Below are 23,692 nucleotides of genomic sequence, written 5' to 3'. Positions count from 1 at the left end.
CAGTAGAAGAGAGTAAGTGTGCATGAAGGCAGAGGGGATCTGGAAATTAGAGCAAAACCCAAGTATTGGAGGACTATGTGAATAAACCATCTTAACTGAAGTTGTAAAGAAGGTGGAAACTGAAATAGTTGAGGCCATTTTGGATGACAATCCAGAAGTCTTACAATCAGCACAGTTTGAAAGTATCAAAGCGCGAACCCAAATGGGTCTCAGACAAGGAATGGATACGGTATAACTTCAGCGACTAAAGACACTGAAAAGGCTGTTAAGGCACCAAAAGGGGATGAAGTGGAGGTAGCCAATGGAGTGACCGATAACCCTGTCATCAGGTTGAAGTCTTCTGGAGATTGGGCCTCCATTAAAACTTCAATTGAGGTTGCCAAGAATAATTAGCACCCCAGAGGTCAAATAAGGATGAAAACCAGGGAAAGGGGAAGATGGATTCCTCTGGGGGAAGAGGAACAAAGTGCAAGGGGAAAACCCGCAGGTTCTCCAGATGGGCCAAATCAAGGGGGAGGCATAAACTGCAGGAATCAGGAATGAGGGACAGTTGCTTCAAGATGGAGGACAAAGCCAAATGCTTGCAGTTGGAAAAAGTGACACAGTCGCTCGTCATCCTGTGAAGTGTGGCTGAGGAACAGTGCCTGGAGCTGGAGTGGTTAAAGAGAAACCCTGAGGGACCAGTTCCAATCTCTGAAAAACCCAAGGAATTGGGCTCCACGGCCACCATCAGGGTTTGTTCACGATGTTCTAGGATTGAGTGCTGGTGCGGACAGTGGAGAGTTCCACGTCTACAGACATTTAGGTCAAAGAGTCCATGAGTGAAGAATTCAAGGAGGAGAAATCCAAAGATATAACAGGATCAGAGGTTGTTAAGCAGTGGGAAGAGAAAAAGAAGCAAGTCGGCCCCAGTGAGAGTGCTGAAGAAGTGTGAGTGTATCTGAGGTAGTAATAGAATACCCAGTGGAGGAGTCCTTTACTGAAGATATGACTGAAATGGTTTCCGCAGTGTCACGGTGAACTGAAACCCCGGTGATAACCGTAGAGGGAATGAGAGTGCCCTCTCCTGAAGGTTGTGCCTTACGGTAGAAATCACTCGAGCCCCTGGCTCTTTGCTGGTGAGGGGGATATGTAACCAAGCGAGGGGTACCACTTGAAGAGGTTGTGGACTTGTAGACTGGATCTGGTCCTGGGGAATGTGGTGGGTCAAGTGGAGCAAGTGTCAGTGGGGGAGCATTTAGGGAGCAGCGATCATAGTATCATAAGGTTTAGAATAGCTATGGAAAAGGACATGGACCACTCTAAAGTAAAAATACTCAATTGGAGGAGGGTCAATTTCAGTGGGTTGAGATTGGATTTAGCCAAAGATTGGCAAACAAAACTGTAATTGAACAATTGGCGGCCTTTAAAGAGATGGTTCAGGGACAGTCTAGGCACATTCCCACGAGGGGGAAAGGTAGGGCAACTAAAGCCAGAGCTCTCTGGATGACAAAAGAGAGAGAGAGTAAGATGAAGCAGGAAAAGGGGGCGTATGACAGATGTCAGGTTGATAATACAAATGAGAACCAGGCTGAATATAGAAAGTTCAGAGGGGAAGTGAAAAAGAAAATAAGAGGGGCAAAGAGAGAGTATGAGAATAGACTGGCGGACAACATAAAAGGGAATCCAAAAGTCTTCTGCAGGCAGGTAAACAGTAAGCGAGTAGTAAGAGGAAGGGTGGGGCCGATTAGGGACTAAAAAGGAGATCTACTCATGGAGGCAGAGGGTATGGTGAGGTACTAAATGAGTACTTTGCATCTGTCTTTACCATGGAAGAAGATGCTGCCAAAGTTACAGTAAAAGAGGAGGTAGTTGAGATACTGGATGGACTAATAATTGATAAAGAGGTGGTACTTGAAAGGCTAGTTGTACTTAAAGTAGATAAGTCACCCAGTCCGGATGGGTGAGGGAAGTAAGGGTGGAAATTGCGGAGGTACTGGCCATAATCTTCCAATCCTCCTTAGATACAGGGGTGGTGCCAGAGGACTGGAGAATTACAAATGTTACACCCTTGTTCCGAAAAGGATGTAAGGATAAACCCAGCAACTACAGGCCAGTCGGTTTAACCTTCGTAGTGAGTAAACTTTTAGAAACGATAATCTGGGACAAAATTAACAGTCACATGGACAAGTATAGAATAATTAAGGAGAGCCAGCATGGATTTGTTACAGGCAATTCTTGTTTAACCAACTTGATTGAGATTTTTGAAGAGGTAACAGAGGGTCGATAAGGGCAATGTAGTTGATGTGGTGTATCTAGACTTCCAAAAGGCGTTTGATAAAGTGCCGTATAATAGGCTTGTCATCAAAGTTGAAGTCCATGGAATAAAGGGGGCAGTGGCAGCATGGATATAAAATTGGCTAAGGAACAGGAAACAGAGTAGTGGTGAACAGTTGTTTTTCAGACTGGAGGGAGGTGTACAGTGGTGTTCCCCAGGGGTTGGTGCTGGGACCACTGCTTTTTTGATATTTATTAATGACTTGGACTTGGGTGTACAGGGCACAATTTCAAAATTTGCAAAACTTGGAAGGGTAGTGAACAGTGAGAAGGATAGTGATAGACTTCAAGAGGACATAGACAGACTGGTGGAATGGGCGGATACATGGCAGATGAAATTTAATGCAGAGCAGTGTGAAGTGATACATTTTGGCAGGAAGAACAAGGAGAGGCAATATAAACTAAAGGGTACAATTCTAAAGTGGGTGCGAGAACAGAGTGACCTGGGGGTATATGTGCACAAATCGTTGAAAGTGGCAGGGCAGGTTGAGAAAGCGGTTAAAAAAGCATTTTAAAAAAAAAATTCGTTCATGGGATGTGGGCATTGCTGGCGAGGCCAGCATTTATTGCCCATCCCTAATTGCCCTCGAGAAGGTGGTGGTGAGCCGCCTTCTTGAACCGCTGCAGTCCATGTGGTGACAGTTCTCCCACAGTGCTGTTAGGAAGGGAGTTCCAGCATGCAGGATTCTGGGCTTTATAAATAGAGGCATAGAGTACAAAAGCAAGGAAGTTATGATAAACCTTTATAAAACACCGGTTCAGCCACAACTGGAGCATTGTGTCCAGTTCTGGGCACCGCACTTTAGGAAAGATGTGAAGTCCTTAGAGAGGATGCAGAAGAGATTTACGAGAATGATTCCAGGGATGAGGGACTTTAGTTACGTGGATGGACTGGAGAAGCTGGGATTGTTCTCCTTGGAACAGAGACGGTTGAGAGGAGATTTGATAGAGGTGTTCAAAATCATGAAGGGTCTAGACAGAGTAGATAGAGAGAAACTGTTCCCATTGGCGGAAGGGTCAAGAACCAGAGGACATTGATTTAAGGTGATTGGCAAAAGACCAAAGGTGAGATGAGGAAAAACTTTTTTACACAGTGAGTGGTTATGATCTGGAATGCACTGCCCGAGGGGGTGGTGGAGGCAGATTCAATCATGGGCTTCAAAAGGGAACTGGATAAGTACTTGAAGGGAAAAAATTTGCAATGCTATGTGGACAGGACGGGGGACTGGGACTAGCTGGATTGCTCTTGCATTGAGCTGGCATGGACTCGATGGGCCGAATGGCCTCCTTCTGTGCTGTAACCTTTCTATGATTCCAATTACCTTTAACTACTCCCAGCCCGTGAGTGTAACAGGACTGGGAGTGATTCATTAGAGAGAGGAGCTCGGAGAGGAAGGGACTCAGAGTTTGAAGAGAGAAACTGTGAGGAGCAAGTGATAAACTGAAAAGTACTACCTGTCCCTGTATCCAATGTATTGTATAATGCGTAGACAGAATGTGGGTGACTAATCCATATGGAGAAGCCTGAATTAGAAGGAACAGGGAAAGGTAAGTGATAGGATGGAATGATCTATGAATCTCTGGTGCATTGTATGATGTAAAGATTCAATGTGAGGGAATAGACCACACTTGATTGATTGCTGGGTTAGTAACAGCTTGTTACAATAGTGTAGATCGAGAGAAACTATTTCCTCTGGTGGGACAGTCTAGAACAAGGGGACAGAACCTTAAAATTAGAGCCAGGCCATTCAGGGGTGATGTCAGGAAGCACTTCCTCACACAAAGGGGAGTGGAAATCTGGAACTCTCTCCTCATCCTCTTCCCTCCCCCCCCAAAAAAAACAAAAGCTGTTGAGGCTGGGTGGGGGTGTCAGAGATTGATAGATTTTTGTCAGGTGAGGGTATTAAGGGCTATGGAACCAAGGTGGCCAATTAATTATGCCCCAAATTATTGTATCTCAAAGTTTCCCCACCACCAACGTTAGGCTGACTGGCCTGTAATTGCCGGGTTTATCACTGTTCTTTTTTGAACAGGGGTAAAGTATTTGAAATCCTCCAGTCCTCCGCATTATCCCCATATCGAAGGAGGATTGGAAGATTGTGGCCTGAGCCTCCGCAATTTCCACCCTTCCTTCCCTCAGTAACCTAGGATGCATCCCATCTGGACCGGGTGACTTTTCTACTTTGAGTACTGTCAATTTTAATCTCTATCTTTAGTCACTCGGGGAGCTCTAGCTTTGGATGAGGCAATGGTGCGGCTGAAGGTTGTTTAGGTTCAAAGCCTCTTCTCACCTGCTGGATGTGAGATGATGTTGGTTATGGGGTCTTTACTCAATCTGAGTATTCTTTCTTCCTAGTGTCTCTGAAATTCTGGATATGTACAAGGAGGATCCTGAGGAGATTCTGTATAACCTTGGCTTTGGTATGGAAGAACCCAATATTACAGCGAAAATTCCATCCCGCTTTTTCAGCTACGCATCTCACGCGAATGGAATCAACTTCAGGGTCTTCTTAGAAGCTCAGACGAGGAGACTGGGGGAGGAAAATCCCAGTTACACCCTGGCAAGTAAGCTACAATCCACTCCTAAACAGTACGAAAAAGGCCATTTGGCCCATTGAAGCTCATCCCTCTAATACCCTGAGACTCCCATCGAAACCCATCTTTCTCATATTAAATATCTCATAAAAGTCCATTTTTCTCGCACCCTATATCTCCCACCAAAGCCCATGCCTTTAGTACTCTAATTATCCAATCAAACACCATCCCTCTCAGGTGCCCTACCTTCTTGTACCCTAAATCACCAAACAAACCCCACTCCAGTAACCTACATCTCCCAACAAACCCCATCACTCCAGTACAGTAACTTTCCCATTGCAGCTCTAGTGCTCGCTCGCTCTCGCGCTCTCTCCTTCCCCCTCCTTCCTGTTCCCGCAGTAGTTACAGCGCATGAGGAGATCATTCAGCCCATTGTGCCTGTGCCAGCTCTTTGAAAGACCTATCCAATTAGTCCCACTCCCCTGCTCTTTCCCCATAGCCCTGCAAATTTTTCCCTTTCAAGTATTTAATCCAATTCCGTTTTGAAAGTTATTATTGAATCTGTTTCTACCTCCCTTTCAGGCAGTGAATTCCAGATCATTACAACTCGCTGTGTAAAAAATGTTTCCTCATGTCGCCTCTGGCTCTTTTGCCAATCACCTTAAATCTGTGTCCTCTGGTTACTGACCCCTCTACACTGGAAACAGTTTCTCCTTATTTACTTTATCAAAATGGTTCACAATTTTGAACACCTATTAAATCTCCGCTTAACCTTCTCTGTCCTGAGGAGAACAACCCCAGCTTCTCCAGTCGCTCCACAGAACTGAAGTTCCCCATCCCTGGTACCATTCTAGTAAATCTCCTCTGCACCCTCTCTAAGGCCTTGACATCCTTCCTAAAGTGTGGTGCCCAGAATTGAACACAATACTCCAGCTGAGGCCCAGCCAGTGGTTTATGAAGATTTAGAATAACTTTGTTGTTTTTGTACTCCATGCCTCTATTAATAAAGCCCAGGATCCCGTATGCTTTTTTAACAACCTTCTCAACTTGTCCTGCCACCTTCAAAGATTTCTGTATGTGAATCCCCAGGTCTCTCTGTTCCTGCACACCCTTTAAAATTGTACCCTTTAGTTTATATTGTCTCTCCTCATTCATCCTTCCAAAATGCGTCCCTTCACAATTCTCTACCTTAAATTTCATTTGCCATGTGTCTGCCCATTTCACCTGTCTGTCTATGTCCTCCTGAAGTCTGTTACTATCCTCCATATTGGTTACTACATTTCTGAGTTTTGTGTCATCTGCAAACTTTCAAATTATACTCTCTATACCCAAGATCATTAATATATATCAATGAGCAGTGGTCCTAACACCGATCTCTGGGGAACACCACTGTACACTTCCCTCCAGTCTGAAAAACAACTGTTCACCACTGCTCTCTGTCCCTTAGCCAATATTGTATCCACGCTGCCACTGTCCCTTTAGTTCCATGGGCTTTAATTTTGTTAAGAAGTCTTTATCAAATGACTTTTGAAAGTCCATATACACAACATCAACCCTCACCGTTACTTCATCAAAGAACTCAATCAAGTTAGTCAAACACGATTTTCCTTTAACAAATCCGTGCTGACTTTCATTTATTAGCCCAGACTTTTCCAAGTGCCAATAAATTCTGTCCCGGATTATTGACTCTAAAAGTTTCCCCACCACCGACGTTAGGCTGACCCAGCCTGTAACTACTGGGTTTATCCCTCTCCCCTTTTTTGAAAAGGGGTGTGAATAAAGAGAAACTGTTTCCAGTGGCAGAAGGGTCGGTAACCAGAGGACACAGATTTAAGGTGATCGGCAAAAGAACCAGAGGTGACATGAGGAAAATTTTTTTTTACGCAGTGAGTTGTAATGATCTGGGATGCACTGCCTGAAAGGGCGGTGGAAGCAGATTCAATAATATCTTTCAAAAGAGAATTGGATAAATACTTGAAGGAAAAAATCTGACAGGGCAATGGGGAATGGGACTAATTGGATAGCCCTTTCCAAGAGCTGGCACAGGCACAATGGGCTGAATGGCCTCCTCCTGTGTTGTACCTACTGTGATATTGCTCTAAATCTCCCAATTGGCCCTTCGTTGCCTTAAGTTTCCCATCAAAGACCATGCATTTAGTATCCTAATTGTCCCATCAAACACCACCTCTCGGGTACTAAATATCCCATTAATGTTGACCTTTCTCGTACTCTAAATCTCCCAACAAACCCCATCCCTCTAACACCCTACCTCTCCTGTTGACGCTCTAGTACCCTACCTCTCCTGTTGACGCTCTAGTACCCTACCTCTCCTGTTGACGCTCTAGTACCCTACCTCTCCTGTTGACGCTCTAGTACCCTACCTCTCCTGTTGACGCTCTAACACCCTACCTCTCCTGTTGACGCTCTAGTACCCTACCTCTCCTGTTGACGCTCTAGTACCCTACCTCTCCTGTTGACGCTCTAGTACCCTACCTCTCCTGTTGACGCTCTAGTACCCTACCTCTCCTGTTGACGCTCTAGTACCCTAACTCTCCTGTTGACGCTCTAGTACCCTACCTCTCCTGTTGACGCTCTAGTACCCTACCTCTCCTGTTGACGCTCTAAGACCCTACCTCTCCTGTTGACGCTCTAGTACCCTACCTCTCCTGTTGGCGCTCTAGTACCCTACCTCTCCTGTTGACGCTCTAGTACCCTACCTCTCCTGTTGACGCTCTAACACCCTAACTCTCCTGTTGACGCTCTAACACCCTACCTCTCCTGTTGACGCTCTAGTACCCTACCTCTCCTGTTGACGCTCTAACACCCTACCTCTCCTGTTGACGCTCTAACACCCTACCTCTCCTGTTGACGCTCTAACACCCTACCTCTCCTGTTGACGCTCTAACACCCTAACTCTCTTGTTGACGCTCTAGTACCCTACCTCTCCTGTTGACGCTCTAGTACCATACCTCTCCTGTTGACGCTCTAGTACCCTACCGCTCCTGTTGACACTCTAGTACCCTACCTCTCCTGTTGACGCTCTAACACCCTAACTCTCCTGATGACGCTCTAGTACCCTACCTCTCCTGTTGACGCTCTAGTACCCTACCTCTCCTGTTGACGCTCTAGTACCATACCTCTCCTGTTGACGCTCTAGTACCCTACCGCTCCTGTTGACACTCTAGTACCCTACCTCTCCTGTTGACGCTCTAACACCCTAACTCTCCTGATGACGCTCTAGTACCCTACCTCTCCTGTTGACGCTCTAGTACCCTACCTCTCCTGTTGACGCTCTAGTACCCTAACTCTCCTGATGACGCTCTAGTACCCTACCTCTCCTGTTGACGCTCTAACACCCTACCTCTCCTGTTGATGCTCTAGTACCCTACCTCTCCTGTTGACGCTCTAGTACCTTACCTCTCCTGTTGACGCTCTAGTACCCTACCTCTCCTGTTGACGCTCTAACACCCTACCTCTCCTGTTGACGCTCTAGTACCCTACCTCTCCTGTTGACGCTCTAACACCCTAACTCTCCTGTTGACGCTCTAACACCCTAACTCTCCTGTTGACGCTCTAGTACCCTACCTCTCCTGTTGACGCTCTAGTACCCTACCTCTCCTGTTGACGCTCTAGTACCCTACCTCTCCTGTTGACGCTCTAACACCCTACCTCTCCTGTTGACGCTCTAACACCCTACCTCTCCTGTTGACGCTCTAACACCCTACCTCTCCTGTTGACGCTCTAACACCCTAACTCTCTTGTTGACGCTCTAGTACCCTACCTCTCCTGTTGACGCTCTAGTACCATACCTCTCCTGTTGACGCTCTAGTACCCTACCGCTCCTGTTGACACTCTAGTACCCTACCTCTCCTGTTGACGCTCTAACACCCTAACTCTCCTGATGACGCTCTAGTACCCTACCTCTCCTGTTGACGCTCTAGTACCCTACCTCTCCTGTTGACGCTCTAGTACCCTAACTCTCCTGATGACGCTCTAGTACCCTACCTCTCCTGTTGACGCTCTAACACCCTACCTCTCCTGTTGATGCTCTAGTACCCTACCTCTCCTGTTGACGCTCTAGTACCTTACCTCTCCTGTTGACGCTCTAGTACCCTACCTCTCCTGTTGACGCTCTAACACCCTACCTCTCCTGTTGACGCTCTAGTACCCTACCTCTCCTGTTGACGCTCTAACACCCTAACTCTCCTGTTGACGCTCTAGTACCCTACCTCTCCTGTTGACGCTCTAGTACCCTACCTCTCCTGTTGACGCTCTAACACCCTAACTCTCTTGTTGACGCTCTAGTACCCTACCTCTCCTGTTGACGCTCTAACACCCTACCTCTCCTGTTGGCGCTCTAGTACCCTACCTCTCCTGTTGATGCTCTAACACCCTAACTCTCTTGTTGACGCTCTAGTACCCTACCTCTCCTGTTGACGCTCTAACACCCTACCTCTCCTGTTGGCGCTCTAGTACCCTACCTCTCCTGTTGACGCTCTAGTACCTTACCTCTCCTGTTGACGCTCTAGTACCCTACCTCTCCTGTTGACGCTCTAACACCCTACCTCTCCTGTTGGCGCTCTAGTACCCTACCTCTCCTGTTGGCGCTCTAGTACCCTACCTCTCCTGTTGACGCTCTAGTACCCTACCTCTCCTGTTGACGCTCTAACACCCTACCTCTCCTGATGACGCTCTAGTACCCTACCTCTCCTGTTGACGCTCTAGTACCCTACCTCTCCTGTTGACGCTCTAGTACCCTAACTCTCCTGATGACGCTCTAGTACCCTACCTCTCCTGTTGACGCTCTAACACCCTACCTCTCCTGTTGATGCTCTAGTACCCTACCTCTCCTGTTGACGCTCTAGTACCTTACCTCTCCTGTTGACGCTCTAGTACCCTACCTCTCCTGTTGACGCTCTAACACCCTACCTCTCCTGTTGACGCTCTAGTACCCTACCTCTCCTGTTGACGCTCTAACACCCTAACTCTCCTGTTGACGCTCTAGTACCCTACCTCTCCTGTTGACGCTCTAGTACCCTACCTCTCCTGTTGACGCTCTAACACCCTAACTCTCTTGTTGACGCTCTAGTACCCTACCTCTCCTGTTGACGCTCTAACACCCTACCTCTCCTGTTGGCGCTCTAGTACCCTACCTCTCCTGTTGATGCTCTAACACCCTAACTCTCTTGTTGACGCTCTAGTACCCTACCTCTCCTGTTGACGCTCTAACACCCTACCTCTCCTGTTGGCGCTCTAGTACCCTACCTCTCCTGTTGACGCTCTAACACCCTAACTCCCTTGTTGACGCTCTAGTACCCTACCTCTCCTGTTGACGCTCTAACACCCTACCTCTCCTGTTGGCGCTCTAGTACCCTACCTCTCATGTTGACGCTCTAGTACCCTACCTCTCATGTTGACGCTCTAGTACCCTACCTCTCCTGTTGACGCTCTAGTACCCTACCTCTCATGTTGACGCTCTAGTACCCTACCTCTCATGTTGATGCTCTAACACCCTAACTCTCCTGTTGACGCTCTAGTACCCTACCTCTCCTGCTGACGCTCTAACACCCTACCTCTCTTGTTGACGCTCTAGTACCCTACCTCTCCTGCTGACGCTCTAACACCCTACCTCTCTTGTTGACGCTCTAGTACCCTACCTCTCCTGCTGACGCTCTAACACCCTACCTCTCCTGTTGGCGCTCTAGTACCCTACCTCTCCTGTTGACGCTCTAACACCCTACCTCTCATGTTGACGCTCTAGTACCCTACCTCTCATGTTGACGCTCTAGTACCCTACCTCTCCTGTTGACGCTCTAGTACCCTACCTCTCATGTTGACGCTCTAGTACCCTACCTCTCCTGTTGACGCTATAACACCCTACCTCTCCTGTTGACGCTCTAGTACCCTACCTCTCATGTTGACGCTCTAGTACCCTACCTCTCATGTTGACGCTCTAGTACCCTACCTCTCCTGTTGACGCTCTAGTACCCTACCTCTCCTGTTGATGCTCTAGTACCCTAACTCTCCTGTTGACGCTCTAGTACCCTACCTCTCCTGTTGACGCTCTAGTACCCTACCTCTCCTGTTGACGCTCTAGTACCCTACCTCTCCTGTTGACGCTCTAGTACCCTACCTCTCATGTTGACGCTCTAGTACCCTACCTCACCTGTTGACGCTCTAACACCCTGCCTCTCCTGTTGACGCTCTAACACCCTGCCTCTCCTGTTGACACTCTAGTACCCTACCTCTCCTGTTGACGCTCTAACACCCTACCTCTCCTGTTGATACTCTAGTACCCTACCTCTCCTGTTGACGCTCTAGTACCCTACCTCTCCTGTTGACGCTCTAACACCCTAACTCTCCTGTTGACGCTCTAGTACCCTACCTCTCCTGTTGACGCTCTAACACCCTAACTCTCCTGTTGACGCTCTAGTACCCTACCTCTCCTGTTGACGCTCTAGTAACCTACCTCTCCTGTTGACGCTCTAACACCCTGCCTCTCCTGTTGACACTCTAGTACCCTACCTCTCCTGTTGACACTCTAGTACCCTACCTCTCCTGTTGGCGCTCTAACACCCTACCTCTCCTGTTGACACTCTAGTACCCTACCTCTCCTGTTGACACTCTAGTACCCTACCTCTCCTGTTGACGCTCTAGTAACCTACCTCTCCTGTTGACGCTCTAACACCCTGCCTCTCCTGTTGACACTCTAGTACCCTACCTCTCCTGTTGACACTCTAGTACCCTACCTCTCCTGTTGACGCTCTAACACCCTACCTCTCCTGTTGACACTCTAGTACCCTACCTCTCCTGTTGACACTCTAGTACCCTACCTCTCCTGTTGACGCTCTAACACCCTACCTCTCCTGTTGACGCTCTAGTACCCTACCTCTCCTGTTGACGCTCTAGTACCCTACCTCTCCTGTTGACGCTCTAGTACCCTACCTCTCCTGTTGACGCTCTAGTACCCTACCTCTCCTGTTGACGCTCTAGTACCCTACCTCTCCTGTTGACGCTCTAGTACCCTACCTCTCCTGTTGACGCTCTAGTACCCTACCTCTCCTGTTGAGGTTTAGAATCATAGAAAATTTAAGGCACTGAAGGAGACTACTCGGCCCATCGTGTCCGCGTTGGCCGAAAAAGAGCCACCCAGTCTAATCCCACTTTCCAGCTCTTGGTCCGTAGCCCTGTAGGTTACTCGGTCTATCACTTTCTCCCTTTTTAAACAACGGTACAACGTTAGCAGTCCTCCAATCCTCTGGCACCACACCTATATCCAGTGAGGATTGGAAAATGACGGTCAGAGCCTCCACTATTTCCTCCCTTGCTTCTCTTAACAGCCTGGGATACATTTCATCCGGGCCTGGCAGTTTATCTACTTTCAAAGATGCTAAACCCCTTAATACTTCCTCTCTCACTATATTTATCCCATCCAATATTTCACACTCCTCCTCCTTAACTACAATCTCTGCATCGTCCTCCTCTTTTGTGAAGACAAGACACAAAGTATTCATTAAGAACCAAACCCACATCTTCCACCTCCACACATAGTTTACCTTTTTGGTCTCTAATAGGCCCTACTCTTTCCTTAGTTATCCTCTTGTTCTTTATAAAACATCTTTGAGTTTTCCTTGATTTTACTTGCCAGTATTTTTTCATGCCCTCTCTTTGCTTTCCTAATTTCCTTTTTAATTTCACCCCTGCACTTTCTATACTCCTCTTGGTTTGTTGGAAGAGGTGGGGTACTGGAGGGAGGGGGTTTGTTGGGAGATTCCGGGTACAAGAAGGATGGCTGTAAGGGGAGAGTTTGGGTATCTGGAGTGGGAGGGGGGGTGTTTTGTTCAATGGGATATTTAGGGCATCGTACCTTAGAAAGGATACATTGGCCCAGGGCGGAGTGTAGCACAGATTCACCAGACTCTTACCAGGGCTCCAAGGGTTAGATTACGAGGAGAGATTACATTTGATTTGAGTATTTTTTAGGATTTTGAAAGGAATTGATAGGGTAGATAGAGAGAAACTTTTTCCGCTGGTGGGGGAGTCTAGGAGCCAGGCCATTCAGGAGAGAGGTTAAGAAACATTTCTTCACACAAAGGGTGGTAGAAGTGTGGAACATTCTCCCACAAAAAGCAATAGGTGCTCACTCAATTAATAATGAGATCGATAGATTTTTGCTAGCCAAGGGTATTAGGGATATGGAGCCAAGCCAGGTGGATGGAGTCAGGATACAGATCAGCCATGATCTCACTGAATGGAGGAACAGGCTCAAAGGGCTGAATGGCCTCCTCCGGTTCCTATCTTCCTATGTCCTGTGTTCCTAAAGGTACTATATAAATCCGAGTTGTCACTGAGCTAGAGGAAAGCTGTCCATCTAGTCTTACACTTGTGATTTATTTTTGCAGGTCGGTTCCGGCAAATCGAGGTGCTCACAACGATGGCGAATGCGCTGGCCTCCTTGTACTCACGCGTTTCGAAGACACCGGTACAGAAGATTGGACCTGCTCACCAGTTTTCTTTCAGTCCTGATAAACTCATTGGGAGAGCTTCCAACAAACAGCTCCCGGCTGGGAAAGCAGTCCAGAAACTGAGGAAAACAATTACCAAGTTATGTTTATATGGAGCGTCCCGGGACTCCGAGTCTCCGAAACAGAATATGGGGTCTCCAAGCAACAGGAGCCCCGGGTTGCAGCTGCCTGGAGATTGCAGTGTGAAGGGTGACTGTGTGAGAACCGAGGCACAAGGTTTGGGAACGGTGTGTAAAGAAATGGGGACAAGAGATAGAGACACACAGTCTCCTCATCCCAACCAAGTTCCCGAGGCTGGAGAGGAAAGCAGGCAGCCCAGCAGTGCTGTGATCAAGGAGATGTGGAGAGCGGACACCGGGAGATCGAGACTGTACGGCTTCAGTACCGAATCCGACGAATCTTGGGAAACAGAGTTTCCCAGTAAACAGCTGGAGCGCCCCAATCCTTACCCATTCCCTGCTCCAGAGCTCAAGGAAAGAGACTCTGTTTGGGACTCCAGTGGGATTGGGAACCAACACATAGATACACAGGAACTCAGACACACCTCACTATTCTCACACATCAACACACAGGAACTCAGACACACCTCACTACTTCACTGTAGCGGTGACCAGAGCTCGGAAGACAGTGAAACTTCGAAACATGATATAAACCTCTCGACCATTCTGGAAATAGATGGTTCTGCTGGGACATTGCTCCAGAAAGACATCAACGAAAGTATAAAGAATGACCTGGAAACTCGCGGTCACCCAGCACAGTGCCTCATGGAGACACACCAGGGCAGCACGGACGAGCCGAGGCAGATAGCAGGTCAACATCAATGCAGATAGTCAGACACAGACCGCAACACCAATATATCAAAGGAATCTGCACAAACTCCAACTGAGAAACGTCCTCTTCCAGCACGAAGACTCGTTAGACATGACAGAGATATGTAGAGGGGACATAGGAGGGCAGAGTGACAGCCCGTGTCAAACATCAAATGAAGGAACCACATATCATTCCCTCTGACGCTCAATGAAACCGTTTCTGCTCTCCACATGAAGACATGTCGTCAATGGGTTCAAAACCAAAAACCCAATGGTCTAATACAAATTTACAACTTCACAACGACCAGAGAGAAAACCCAACATCAGTAATTAACCCGTGCTATACCTGCCCTGGGAGTGTTTGATGGGACAGTGTAGAGGGAGCTTTACTCTGTATCTAACCCATGCTGTACCTGCCCTGGGAGTGTTTGATGGGACAGTGTAGAGGGAGCTTTACTCTGTATCTAACCCGTGCTTTACCTGCCCTGGGAGTGTTTGATGGGACAGTGTAGAGGGAGCTTTACTCTGTATCTAACCTGTGCTGTACCTGCCCTGGGGGTGTTTGATGGGACAGTGTAGAGGGAGCTTTACTCTGTATCTAACCCGTGCTGTACCTGTCATAAGGAGGCCATCTGACCCATCATGCCTGTGCTGGCTCTTTGAAAGAACTATCCACTCCCCTGCTATTTCCCCATAGCCCTGTATTTTTTTTTCCTTCAAGTATTTATTCAATTCCCTTTTGAAAGTTATTATTGAATCTGCTTCCACCGCCCTTTCAGGCAGCGCATTCCAGATCATCACAACTGTGTAAAAAATGATTCCTCATATCGCCTCTGGCTCTTTTGCCGATCACCTTAAATCTGTGTCCTCTGGTTACTGACCCGATTGGAAACAGTTTCTCCTTATTTACCCTGTCAAAACCGTTCATGATTTCTCTGTTCTAAGGAGAACAATCCCAGCTTCTCCAGTCTCTCCACAGATCTGAAGTCCCTCATCCCTGGTACCATTCTAGTAAATCTCCTCTGCACCCTCTTTAAGGCCTTGACATCTTTCCTAAATTGTGATGCCCAGAATTGACCACAATACTCCAGCTGGGGCCTATCCAGTGTTTTATAAAAGTTTAGCATCCCATATGAATTTTTTAACAGCCTTCTCAACTTGTCCAACCATCTCCGTAATATCACACGTCTCCGCCCCGCCTCAGCTCACCAGCTGCTGAAACCCTCATCCATGCCTTTAGTTACCTCCTATCCTTGACTATTCCAATGCTCTCATGGCCGGCCTCCCATCTCCCACCCTCCATAAACTTGAGCTCATCCAAAACTCTGCTGCCTGTATCCTAACTCGCACCAAGTCCCATTCACCCATCACCCCTGTGCTCTTTGATCTTCATCGGCTCCCCATCCGGGAACGCCTCAATTTAAAAATTCTCATCAGTGTTTTCCAATCTCTCCGTGGCCTCGCCCCTCCCTATCTCTGTACCTCCACATGCCCTACAACCCTCCGAGGTCTCCGTGCTCCTCCATTTCTTGCCTCTTGCGCATCCCCGATTTTAATTGCTCCACCATTGATGACTGTACATTCAGCTGCCTAGGCCCTAAGTTGTGGAATTCCCTCCCTAAACCTTTCTGTCTCTCTATCTCTCTCTCCTTTAACACCCTCCTTAAAACCTACCTCTTTGACCAAGCTTTTGGTCACCTGTCCTAATATCTCCTTATGTGGCTCGGTGTCAAATTTTGTTCATTTGAAAAATCGCTCCTGTGAAGCGCCTTGGGACGTTTTACTACATTAAAGATGCGATATAAATGCAAGTTGTTGTTGCTACCTTTAAAGATTTGTGTATATATAAAACCCCCAGTTCTCTCTGTTCCAGTACCCCCTTTAAAATTGTACCATTTAGTTTATATTGCCTCATTCACTTCACACTTCTCTTCCTTAATTTCATCTGATGATGTGGACGCACCCATGAGGACGGCCTCAACCGGGGTCTTGGGTTCATGTCACGCTACACGTAACCCCACCAGGGGAAAAAAAAGTTATCTGTTTTTAATACAACTGGTCATTCTCTCTCTTTCTCTTCCTTTCGGATGTTTCTCTCTCTCTCTCTCTCTCTCTGTGTCTTTGGTTCTGGCCGTTTGTATATTCAGTAGTCTTGTATGTAATGTCTCTCTGTCTGAACACTATTCAATTCCTTTGATTGCCTTGATAACAGGCAGTTGGAAAGATTATCTGTAATCATCAGGCATTGTTCTCTGACTATATATGCGGTAACTTTCAAGGAATCCCACACTCACCTGACGAAGGAGAAAGCCTTGGAAAGCTTGTGATTTTCAAATAAAACTGTTGGACTATAACCTGGTGTTGTAAGATTTCTTACATTAATTTCATCTGCCACGTGTCTGCCCATTTCACCAGTGCCCAACCATCTTCAGCTGCTTCATCAATGACCTTCCCTCCATCATAAGGTCAGAAATGGGGATGTTCGCTGATGATTGCACGGTGTTCAGTTCCATTCACAACCCCTCAGATGATGAAGCAGTCCATGCCCACATGCAGTAAGACCTGGACAACATCCAGGCTTGGGCTGATAAGTAGCAAGTAACATTCTCACCAGACAAGTGCCAGGCAATGACCATCTCCAACAAGAGAGTGTCTAACCACCTCCCCTTGACATTCAACGGCATTACCATCACCGAATCCCCCACCATCAACATCCTGGGGGGTCACCATTGACCAGAAACTTAACTGGACCAGCCATATAAATACTGTGGCTACAAGAGCAGGTCAGAGGCTGGGTATTCTGCGGCGAGTGACTCACCTCCTGACTCCCCAAAGCCTTTCCACCATCTACAAGGTCCAAGTCAGGAGTATGATGGAATACTCCCCACTTGCCTGGATGAGTGCAGCTCCAACAACACTCAAGAAGCTCGACACCATCCAGGACAAAGCAGCCCGCTTGATTGGCACCCCATCCACCACCCTAAACATTCACTCCCTCCACCACCGGCGCACAGTGGCTGCAGTGTGTGCCATCCACAGGATGCACTGCAGCAACTCGCCAAGGCTTCTTTGACAGCACCTCCCAAACCCGCGACCTCTACCACCTAGAAGGACAAGAGCAGCAGGTACATGGGAACAACACCACCTGCACGTTCCCCTCCAAGTCACACACCATCCCGACTTGGAAATATATCGCCGTTCCTTCATCGTCGCTGGGTCAAAATCCTGGAACTCCCTTCCTAACAGCACTGTGGGAGAACCTTCACCACACGGACTGCAGCGGTTCAAGAAGGTGGCTCACCACCACCTTCTCAAGGGCAATTAGGGATGGGCAATAAATGCCGGCCTCGCCAGCAACGCCCACATCCCATAAACAAAATTTAAAAAAGTCAGTCCATGTCCTCCACATTGTTTACTACATTCCTCATTCCTGAGTTTCGTGTCATCTGCAAACTTTGAAATTATACCCTCTATGCTCAGGTCCTGGTCATTAATATATATCAACAAGAACAGTGGTCCTAATACCGACCCCTGGGGATCACCACTGTATACTTCCCTCCGGTCTGAAAAAGAAATGTTCACCACTACTCACTGCCCCTTAGTCAATTTTGTATCCATGCTGACACTGTCCCTTTAATCCCATGGGCTTTAATTTTGCTAACAAGTCTATTATGTGGTACTTTATCAACTGCCTTTTGAAAGTCCATATACACAACATCACAGCATTACCCTCATCAACCCTCTCCATTACTTCATCAACGAACTCAATCAAGTTAGTCAAACACGATTTTCCTTTAACAAATCCGTGCTGACTTTCATTTTTTAGCCCAGACTTTTCCAAGTGCCAATTAATTTTGTCCCAGATTATTGTCTCTAAAAGTTTCCCCACCACCGACGTTAGGCTGACTGGTGTATAATTGCCGGGTTTATCACTCTTCCCTTTTTTGAACAGGGGTAAAGTATTTGCCATCATCCAGTCCTCCAGCACTATCCCCATATCTAAGGAGGATTGGAAGATTGTGGCCAGAGCCTCCGCAATTTCCACCCTTACTTCCCTCAGTAACCGAGGATGCATCCCATCTGGACCGGGTGACTTTTCTACTTTGAGCACTGCCAACCTTTTAAGTACCTCCTCTGTATTTATTTTTATTATATCCAATATAACTGTTACATTGGCAGCATCCCCTTCTCTAGTGAAGAGGGATGAAAAGTATTCATTTAGTAACTCAGCCATGTCCTCTGTCTCCAAAAGAAGATCTCCTTTTTTGTCCCTAATCGATCCCACCCTTCCTTTGACTACACTTTTTACTCTCTCAACCGCCTGAGCAAGCATCCGCATTCCCCCTCTCCCCCACCGCCTTACCCACTGTCCCCATTCCCCCTCTCCCCACCGTCTTACCCACTGTCCCCATTCACCCTCTCCCCACCGTCTTACCCACTGTCCCCATTCACCCTCTCCCCACCGTCTTACCCACTGTCCCCATTCACCCTCTCCCCACCGTCTTACCCACTGTCCCCATTCCCCCTCACCCCCACCGTCTTACCCACTGTCCCCATTCCCACTCTCCCCCACCTTACTCACTGTCCCCATTCCCCCTCTCCCCCACCGCCTTACCCACTGTCCCCATTCCCCCTCTCCCCCTTACCCACTGTCTCCATTCCCCCCCTCCCCCACCTTACCCACTGTCTCCATTCCCCCCTCCCCCACCTTACCCATTGTCCCCATTCCCCCCTCCCCCACCTTACCCGCTGTCCCCAATACCCCCTCCCCCACCTTACCCAGTGTCGCCATTCCCCCTCCCCCACCTTACCCAGTGTCGCCATTCCCCCTCCCCCACCTTACCCAGTGTCCCCATTCCCCCCCTCCCCCACCTTACCCACTGTCCCCATTCCTCCCTCCCCCACCTTATCCACTGTCCCCATTCCCCTCTCCCCCACCGCCTTACCCACTGTCCCCATTCCCCCCTCCCCCACCTTACCCACTGACCCCATTCCCCCCTCCCCCACCGCCTTACCCACTGTCCCCATCCCCCCTCTCCCCCTTACCCACTGTCCCCATTCCCCTCTCCCCCTTTACCCACTGTCCCCATTCCCCCCTCCCCCACTTTACCCAGTGTCCCCATTCCCCCCTCCCCCACGTTACCCACTGTCTCCATTCCCCCTCCACCACCTTACCCACTGTCCCCATTCCCCCCTCCCCCACCTTACCCACTGTCCCCATTACCCCCTCCCCCACCTTACCCAGTGTCGCCATTCCCCCTCCCCCACCTTACCCACTGTCCCCATTCCCCCCTCCCCCACCTTACCTACTGTCCCCATTACCCCCTCCCCCACCTTACCCAGTGTCGCCATTCCCCCTCCCCCACCTTACCCACTGTCCCCATTACCCCCTCCCCCACCTTACCCACTGTCCCCATTCCTCCCTCCCCCACCTTACCCACTGTCCCCATTCCCCCTCCCCCTTACCCACTGTCCCCATTCCCTCTCCCCCACCTTACCCACTGACCCCATAACCCCTCTCCCCCCTTACCCACTGTCCCCATTCCCCCTCCCCCACCTTACCCACTGTCCCCATTCCCCCTCCCCCACCTTACCCACTGTCCCCATTCCCCCCTCCCCCACCTTACCCACTGTCCCCATTCCCCCTCCCCCACCTTACCCAATGTCCCCATTCACCCCACCCCCACCTTACCCACTGTCCCCATTCCCCCCTCCTCCACCTTATCCACTGTCCCCCATTCCCTCTCCCCCACCTTACCCACTGTCCCCATTCCCCCTCTCCCCCCTTACCCACTGTCCCCATTCCCCCTCCCCCACCTTACCCAGTGTCCCCATTCCCCCCTCTCCCCCACATTACCCACTGTCCCCATTCCCCCTCTCCCCGACCTAACCCACTGTCCCCATTCCCCCCCTCCCCCACCTTACCCACTGTCCCCATTCCCCCTCTCCCCCACCTTACCCACTGTCCCCATTCCCCCTCTCCCCGACCTAACCCACTGTCCCCATTCCCCCCTCCCTCACCTGACCCACTGTCCCCATTCCCCCTCTCCCTCACCTTACCCAGTGTCCCCATTCCCCCTGTCCCCCACCTTACCCACTGACCCCATTCCCCCTCCCCCACCTTACCCACTGTCCCAATTCCCCCTCCCCCACCTTACCCAATGTCCCAATTCCCCCCTCCCCCACCTTACCCACCGTCCCAATTCCCCCCTCCCCCACCTTACCCACTGTCCCCATTCCCCCTCCCCCACCTTACCCACTGTCCCCATTCCCCCCTCCCCCACCTTAATCGCTCTCTGAAATGGCCTAGCAAGACACTCAGTTGTACAATCTCGCTAAAAAAAGTCACAATAAGAATAAAACCAGAAGGACCACCCGGCATCAGACCACTAGGCACCGGACACGACAACGGCAAACCAAGCCCAGTCGACCCTGCAAAGTCCTCCTCACTAATATCTGGGTCTTGTGACAAAATTGGGAGAGTTGTCCCACAGACGAGTCAAGCAACAGCCTGACATAGCCATACTCACAGAATCATATCTTTCAGCCAACGTCCCAGACTCTTCCATCACCATCCCTGGGTATGTCCTGTCCCACCGGCAGGACAGACCCACCAGAGGTGGTGGTACAGTGATATACAGTCAGGAGGGAGTGGCCCTGGGAGTCCTCAACACTGACTCCGGACCCCATGAAATCTCATGACATCAGGTCAAACATGAGCAACGAAACCTCCTGATGATTACCACCTACCTCCCTCCATCAGCTGATGAATCAGTCCTCCTCCATGTTGAACTCCACTTGGAGGAAGCACTGAGGGTAGCAAGGGCACAGAATGTACTCTGGGTGGGGGACTTCAATGTCCATCACCAAGAGTGGCTCGGTAGCACCACTACTGACCGAGCTGGCCGAGTCCTGAAGGACATAGCTGCTAGATTGGGCCTGCGGCAGGTGGTGAGCGAACCAACACGAGGGAAAAACTTACTTGACCTCGTCCTCACCAACCTACCTGTCGCAAATGCATCTGTCCATGACAGTATTGGTAGGAGCGACCACCGCACAGTCCTCGTGGAGATGAAGTCCTGTCTTCACACTGAGGACACCATCCAACGTGTTGTGTGGCACTATCACCGTGCTAAATGGGATAGATTCAGAACAGATCTAGCAGCTCAAAACTGGGCATCCATGAGGCATTGTGGGCCATCAGCAGCAGCAGAATTGTATTCCAGCACAATCTGTAACCTCATGGCCCGGCATATTCCTCACTCTACCATTACCAACAGGGATCAACCCTGGTTCAATGAGGAGTGTAGAAGAGCATGCCAGGAGCAGCACCAGGCGTACCTAAATATGAGGTGGCAACCTGGTGAAGCTACAACTCAGGACTACATGCATGCTAAACAGCGGAAGCAACATGCTATAGACAGAGCTAAGCGATTCCACAACCAATGGATCAGATCAAAGCTCTGCAGTCCTGCCACATCCAGTCGTGAATGGTGATGGACAATTAAACAACTAACAGGAGGAGGAGGCTTTGCAAACATCCCCATCCTCAATGATGGCGGAGTCCAGCACGAGTGCAAAAGACAAGGCTGAAGCGTTTGCAACCATCTTCAGCCAGAAGTGCCGAGTAGATGATCCATCTCAGCCTCCTCCCGATATCCCCACCATCACAGAAGCCAGTCTTCAGCCAATTCGATTCACTCCACGTGATATCAAGAAACGGCTGAGTGCACTGGAAACAGCAAAGGCTGTGGGCCCCGACAACATCTCGGCTGTAGTGCTGAAGACTTGTGTTCCAGAACTAGCTGCGCCTCTCGCCAAGCTGTTCAAGTACAGCTACAACACTGGCATCTACCTGACAATGTGGAAAATTGCCCAGGTATGTCCTGTCCACAAAAAGCAGGACAAATCCAATCCGACCAATTACCGAGCCATCAGCCTACTCTCAATCATCAGCAAAGTGATGGAAGGTGTCGTTGACAGTGCTATCAAGCAGCACTTACTCACCAATAACCTGCTCACCGATGCTCAGTTTGGGTTCCGCCAGGACCACTCGGCTCCAGACCTCATTACAGCCTTGGTCCAAACATGGACAAAAGAGCTGAATTCCAGAAGTGAGGTGAGAGTGACTGCCCTTGACATCAAGGCAGCATTTGACCGAGTGTGGCACCAAGGAGCCCTAGTAAAATTGAAGTCAATGGGAATCAGGGGGAAAACTCTCCAGTGGCTGGAGTCATACCTAGCACAAAGGAAGATGGTAGTGGTTGTTGGAGGCCAATCATCTCAGCCCCAGGGCATTGCTGCAGGAGTTCCTCAGGGCAGTGTCCGAGGCCCAACCATCTTCAGCTGCTTCATCAATGACCTTCCCTCCACATAAGGTCAGAAATGGGGATGTTCGCTGATGATTGCACAATGTTCAGTTCCATTCGCAATCCCTCGGATAATGAAGCAGTCTGTGCCCACATGCAGCAAGACCTGGACAACATCCAGGCTTGGGCTCATAAGTGGCAAGTAACATTCGCGCCAGACAAGTGCCAGGCAATGACCATCTCCAACAAGAGAGTCTAACCACCTCCCTTTGACATTCAACGGCACTACCATTGCCGAATCCCCCACCATCAACATCCTGGGGGTCACCATTGACCAGAAACTTAACTGGACCAGCCATATAAATACTGTGGCTACAAGAGCAGGTCAGAGGCTGGGTATTCTGCGGCGAGTGACTCACCTCCTGACTCCCCAAAGCCTTTCCACCATCGACAAGGTACAAGTCAGGAATGTGATGGAATACTCTCCACTTGCCTGGACGAGTGCAGCTCCAACAACACTCAAGAAGCTCGACACCATCCAGGACAAAGTAGCCCGCTTGATTGGCACCCCATCCACCACCCTAAACATTCACTCCCTTCACCACCGGCACACTGTGGCTGCAGTGTGTACCATCCACAGGATGCACTGCAGCAACTCGCCAAGGCTTCTTCGACAGCACCTCCCAAACCCGCGACCTCTACCACCTAGAAGGACAAGGGCAGCAGGCACAGGGGAACAACACCACCTGCACGTTCCCCTCCAAGTCACACACCATCCCGACTTGGAAATATATCGCCGTTCCTTCATCGTCGCTGGGTCAAAATCCTGGAACTCCCTTCCTCGTAGCACTGTGGGAGAACCGTTACCACACGGACTGCAGCGGTTCAAGACGGCGGCTCACCACCACCTCTCAAGGGCAATTAGGGATGGGCAATAAATGCCGGCCTCGCCAGTGATGCCCACATCCCATGAACGAATAATAAAAAATTCCCCCTGTCCCCCACCTTACCCACTGTCCACATTCCCCCTCTCCCCCACCTTACCCACTGTCCCCATTCCCCCTCTCCCCGACCTAACCCACTGTCCCCATTCCCCCTCTCCCTCACCTTTCCCAGTGTCCCCATTCCCCCTCCCCCACCTTACCCAGTGTCCACATTCCCTCTCCCCACCTTACCCACTGTCCACATTCCCCCCTCC

General features: G+C 49.5%; 2 protein-coding genes across 7 annotated transcripts in view; one reads left to right on the top strand and one right to left on the bottom strand.

The window, feature by feature from the left end:
• Window positions 1-16,539, top strand: part of tespa1 (thymocyte expressed, positive selection associated 1) — a 148,587-nt gene extending 132,048 nt beyond the window's left edge. For all 4 annotated transcript variants that reach the window (XM_067999949.1, XM_067999948.1, XM_067999947.1 and 1 more), the window contains 2 exons: window positions 4,673-4,881; window positions 13,254-16,539. In XM_067999949.1, coding sequence (XP_067856050.1) covers window positions 4,673-4,881; window positions 13,254-14,206 — 1,162 coding nt within the window. In that variant the 3' untranslated portion in view covers window positions 14,207-16,539. The remainder of the gene's footprint in view (window positions 1-4,672; window positions 4,882-13,253) is intronic.
• Window positions 1-23,692, bottom strand: part of LOC137334886 (uncharacterized) — a 90,801-nt gene that overhangs the window by 30,641 nt on the left and 36,468 nt on the right. The window contains exon 1 of one of the 3 annotated variants that reach the window (XM_067999945.1): window positions 4,608-4,843. The exons of the other annotated variants lie outside the window; for them this stretch is intronic. The gene's annotated coding sequence lies outside the window, so the exon portion shown is untranslated. Of the gene's footprint in view, window positions 1-4,607; window positions 4,844-23,692 lie in introns of those variants that run through there. 3 annotated transcript variants of the gene reach the window in all.

This window comes from Heptranchias perlo, chromosome 18, assembly GCF_035084215.1.
Source record: "Heptranchias perlo isolate sHepPer1 chromosome 18, sHepPer1.hap1, whole genome shotgun sequence".
In the NCBI taxonomy this organism is placed as follows: Eukaryota; Metazoa; Chordata; class Chondrichthyes; order Hexanchiformes; family Hexanchidae; genus Heptranchias; species Heptranchias perlo.
Note: the sequence above shows the minus strand (reverse complement) of the source record. Positions and strands in the feature narration are given on the sequence as shown.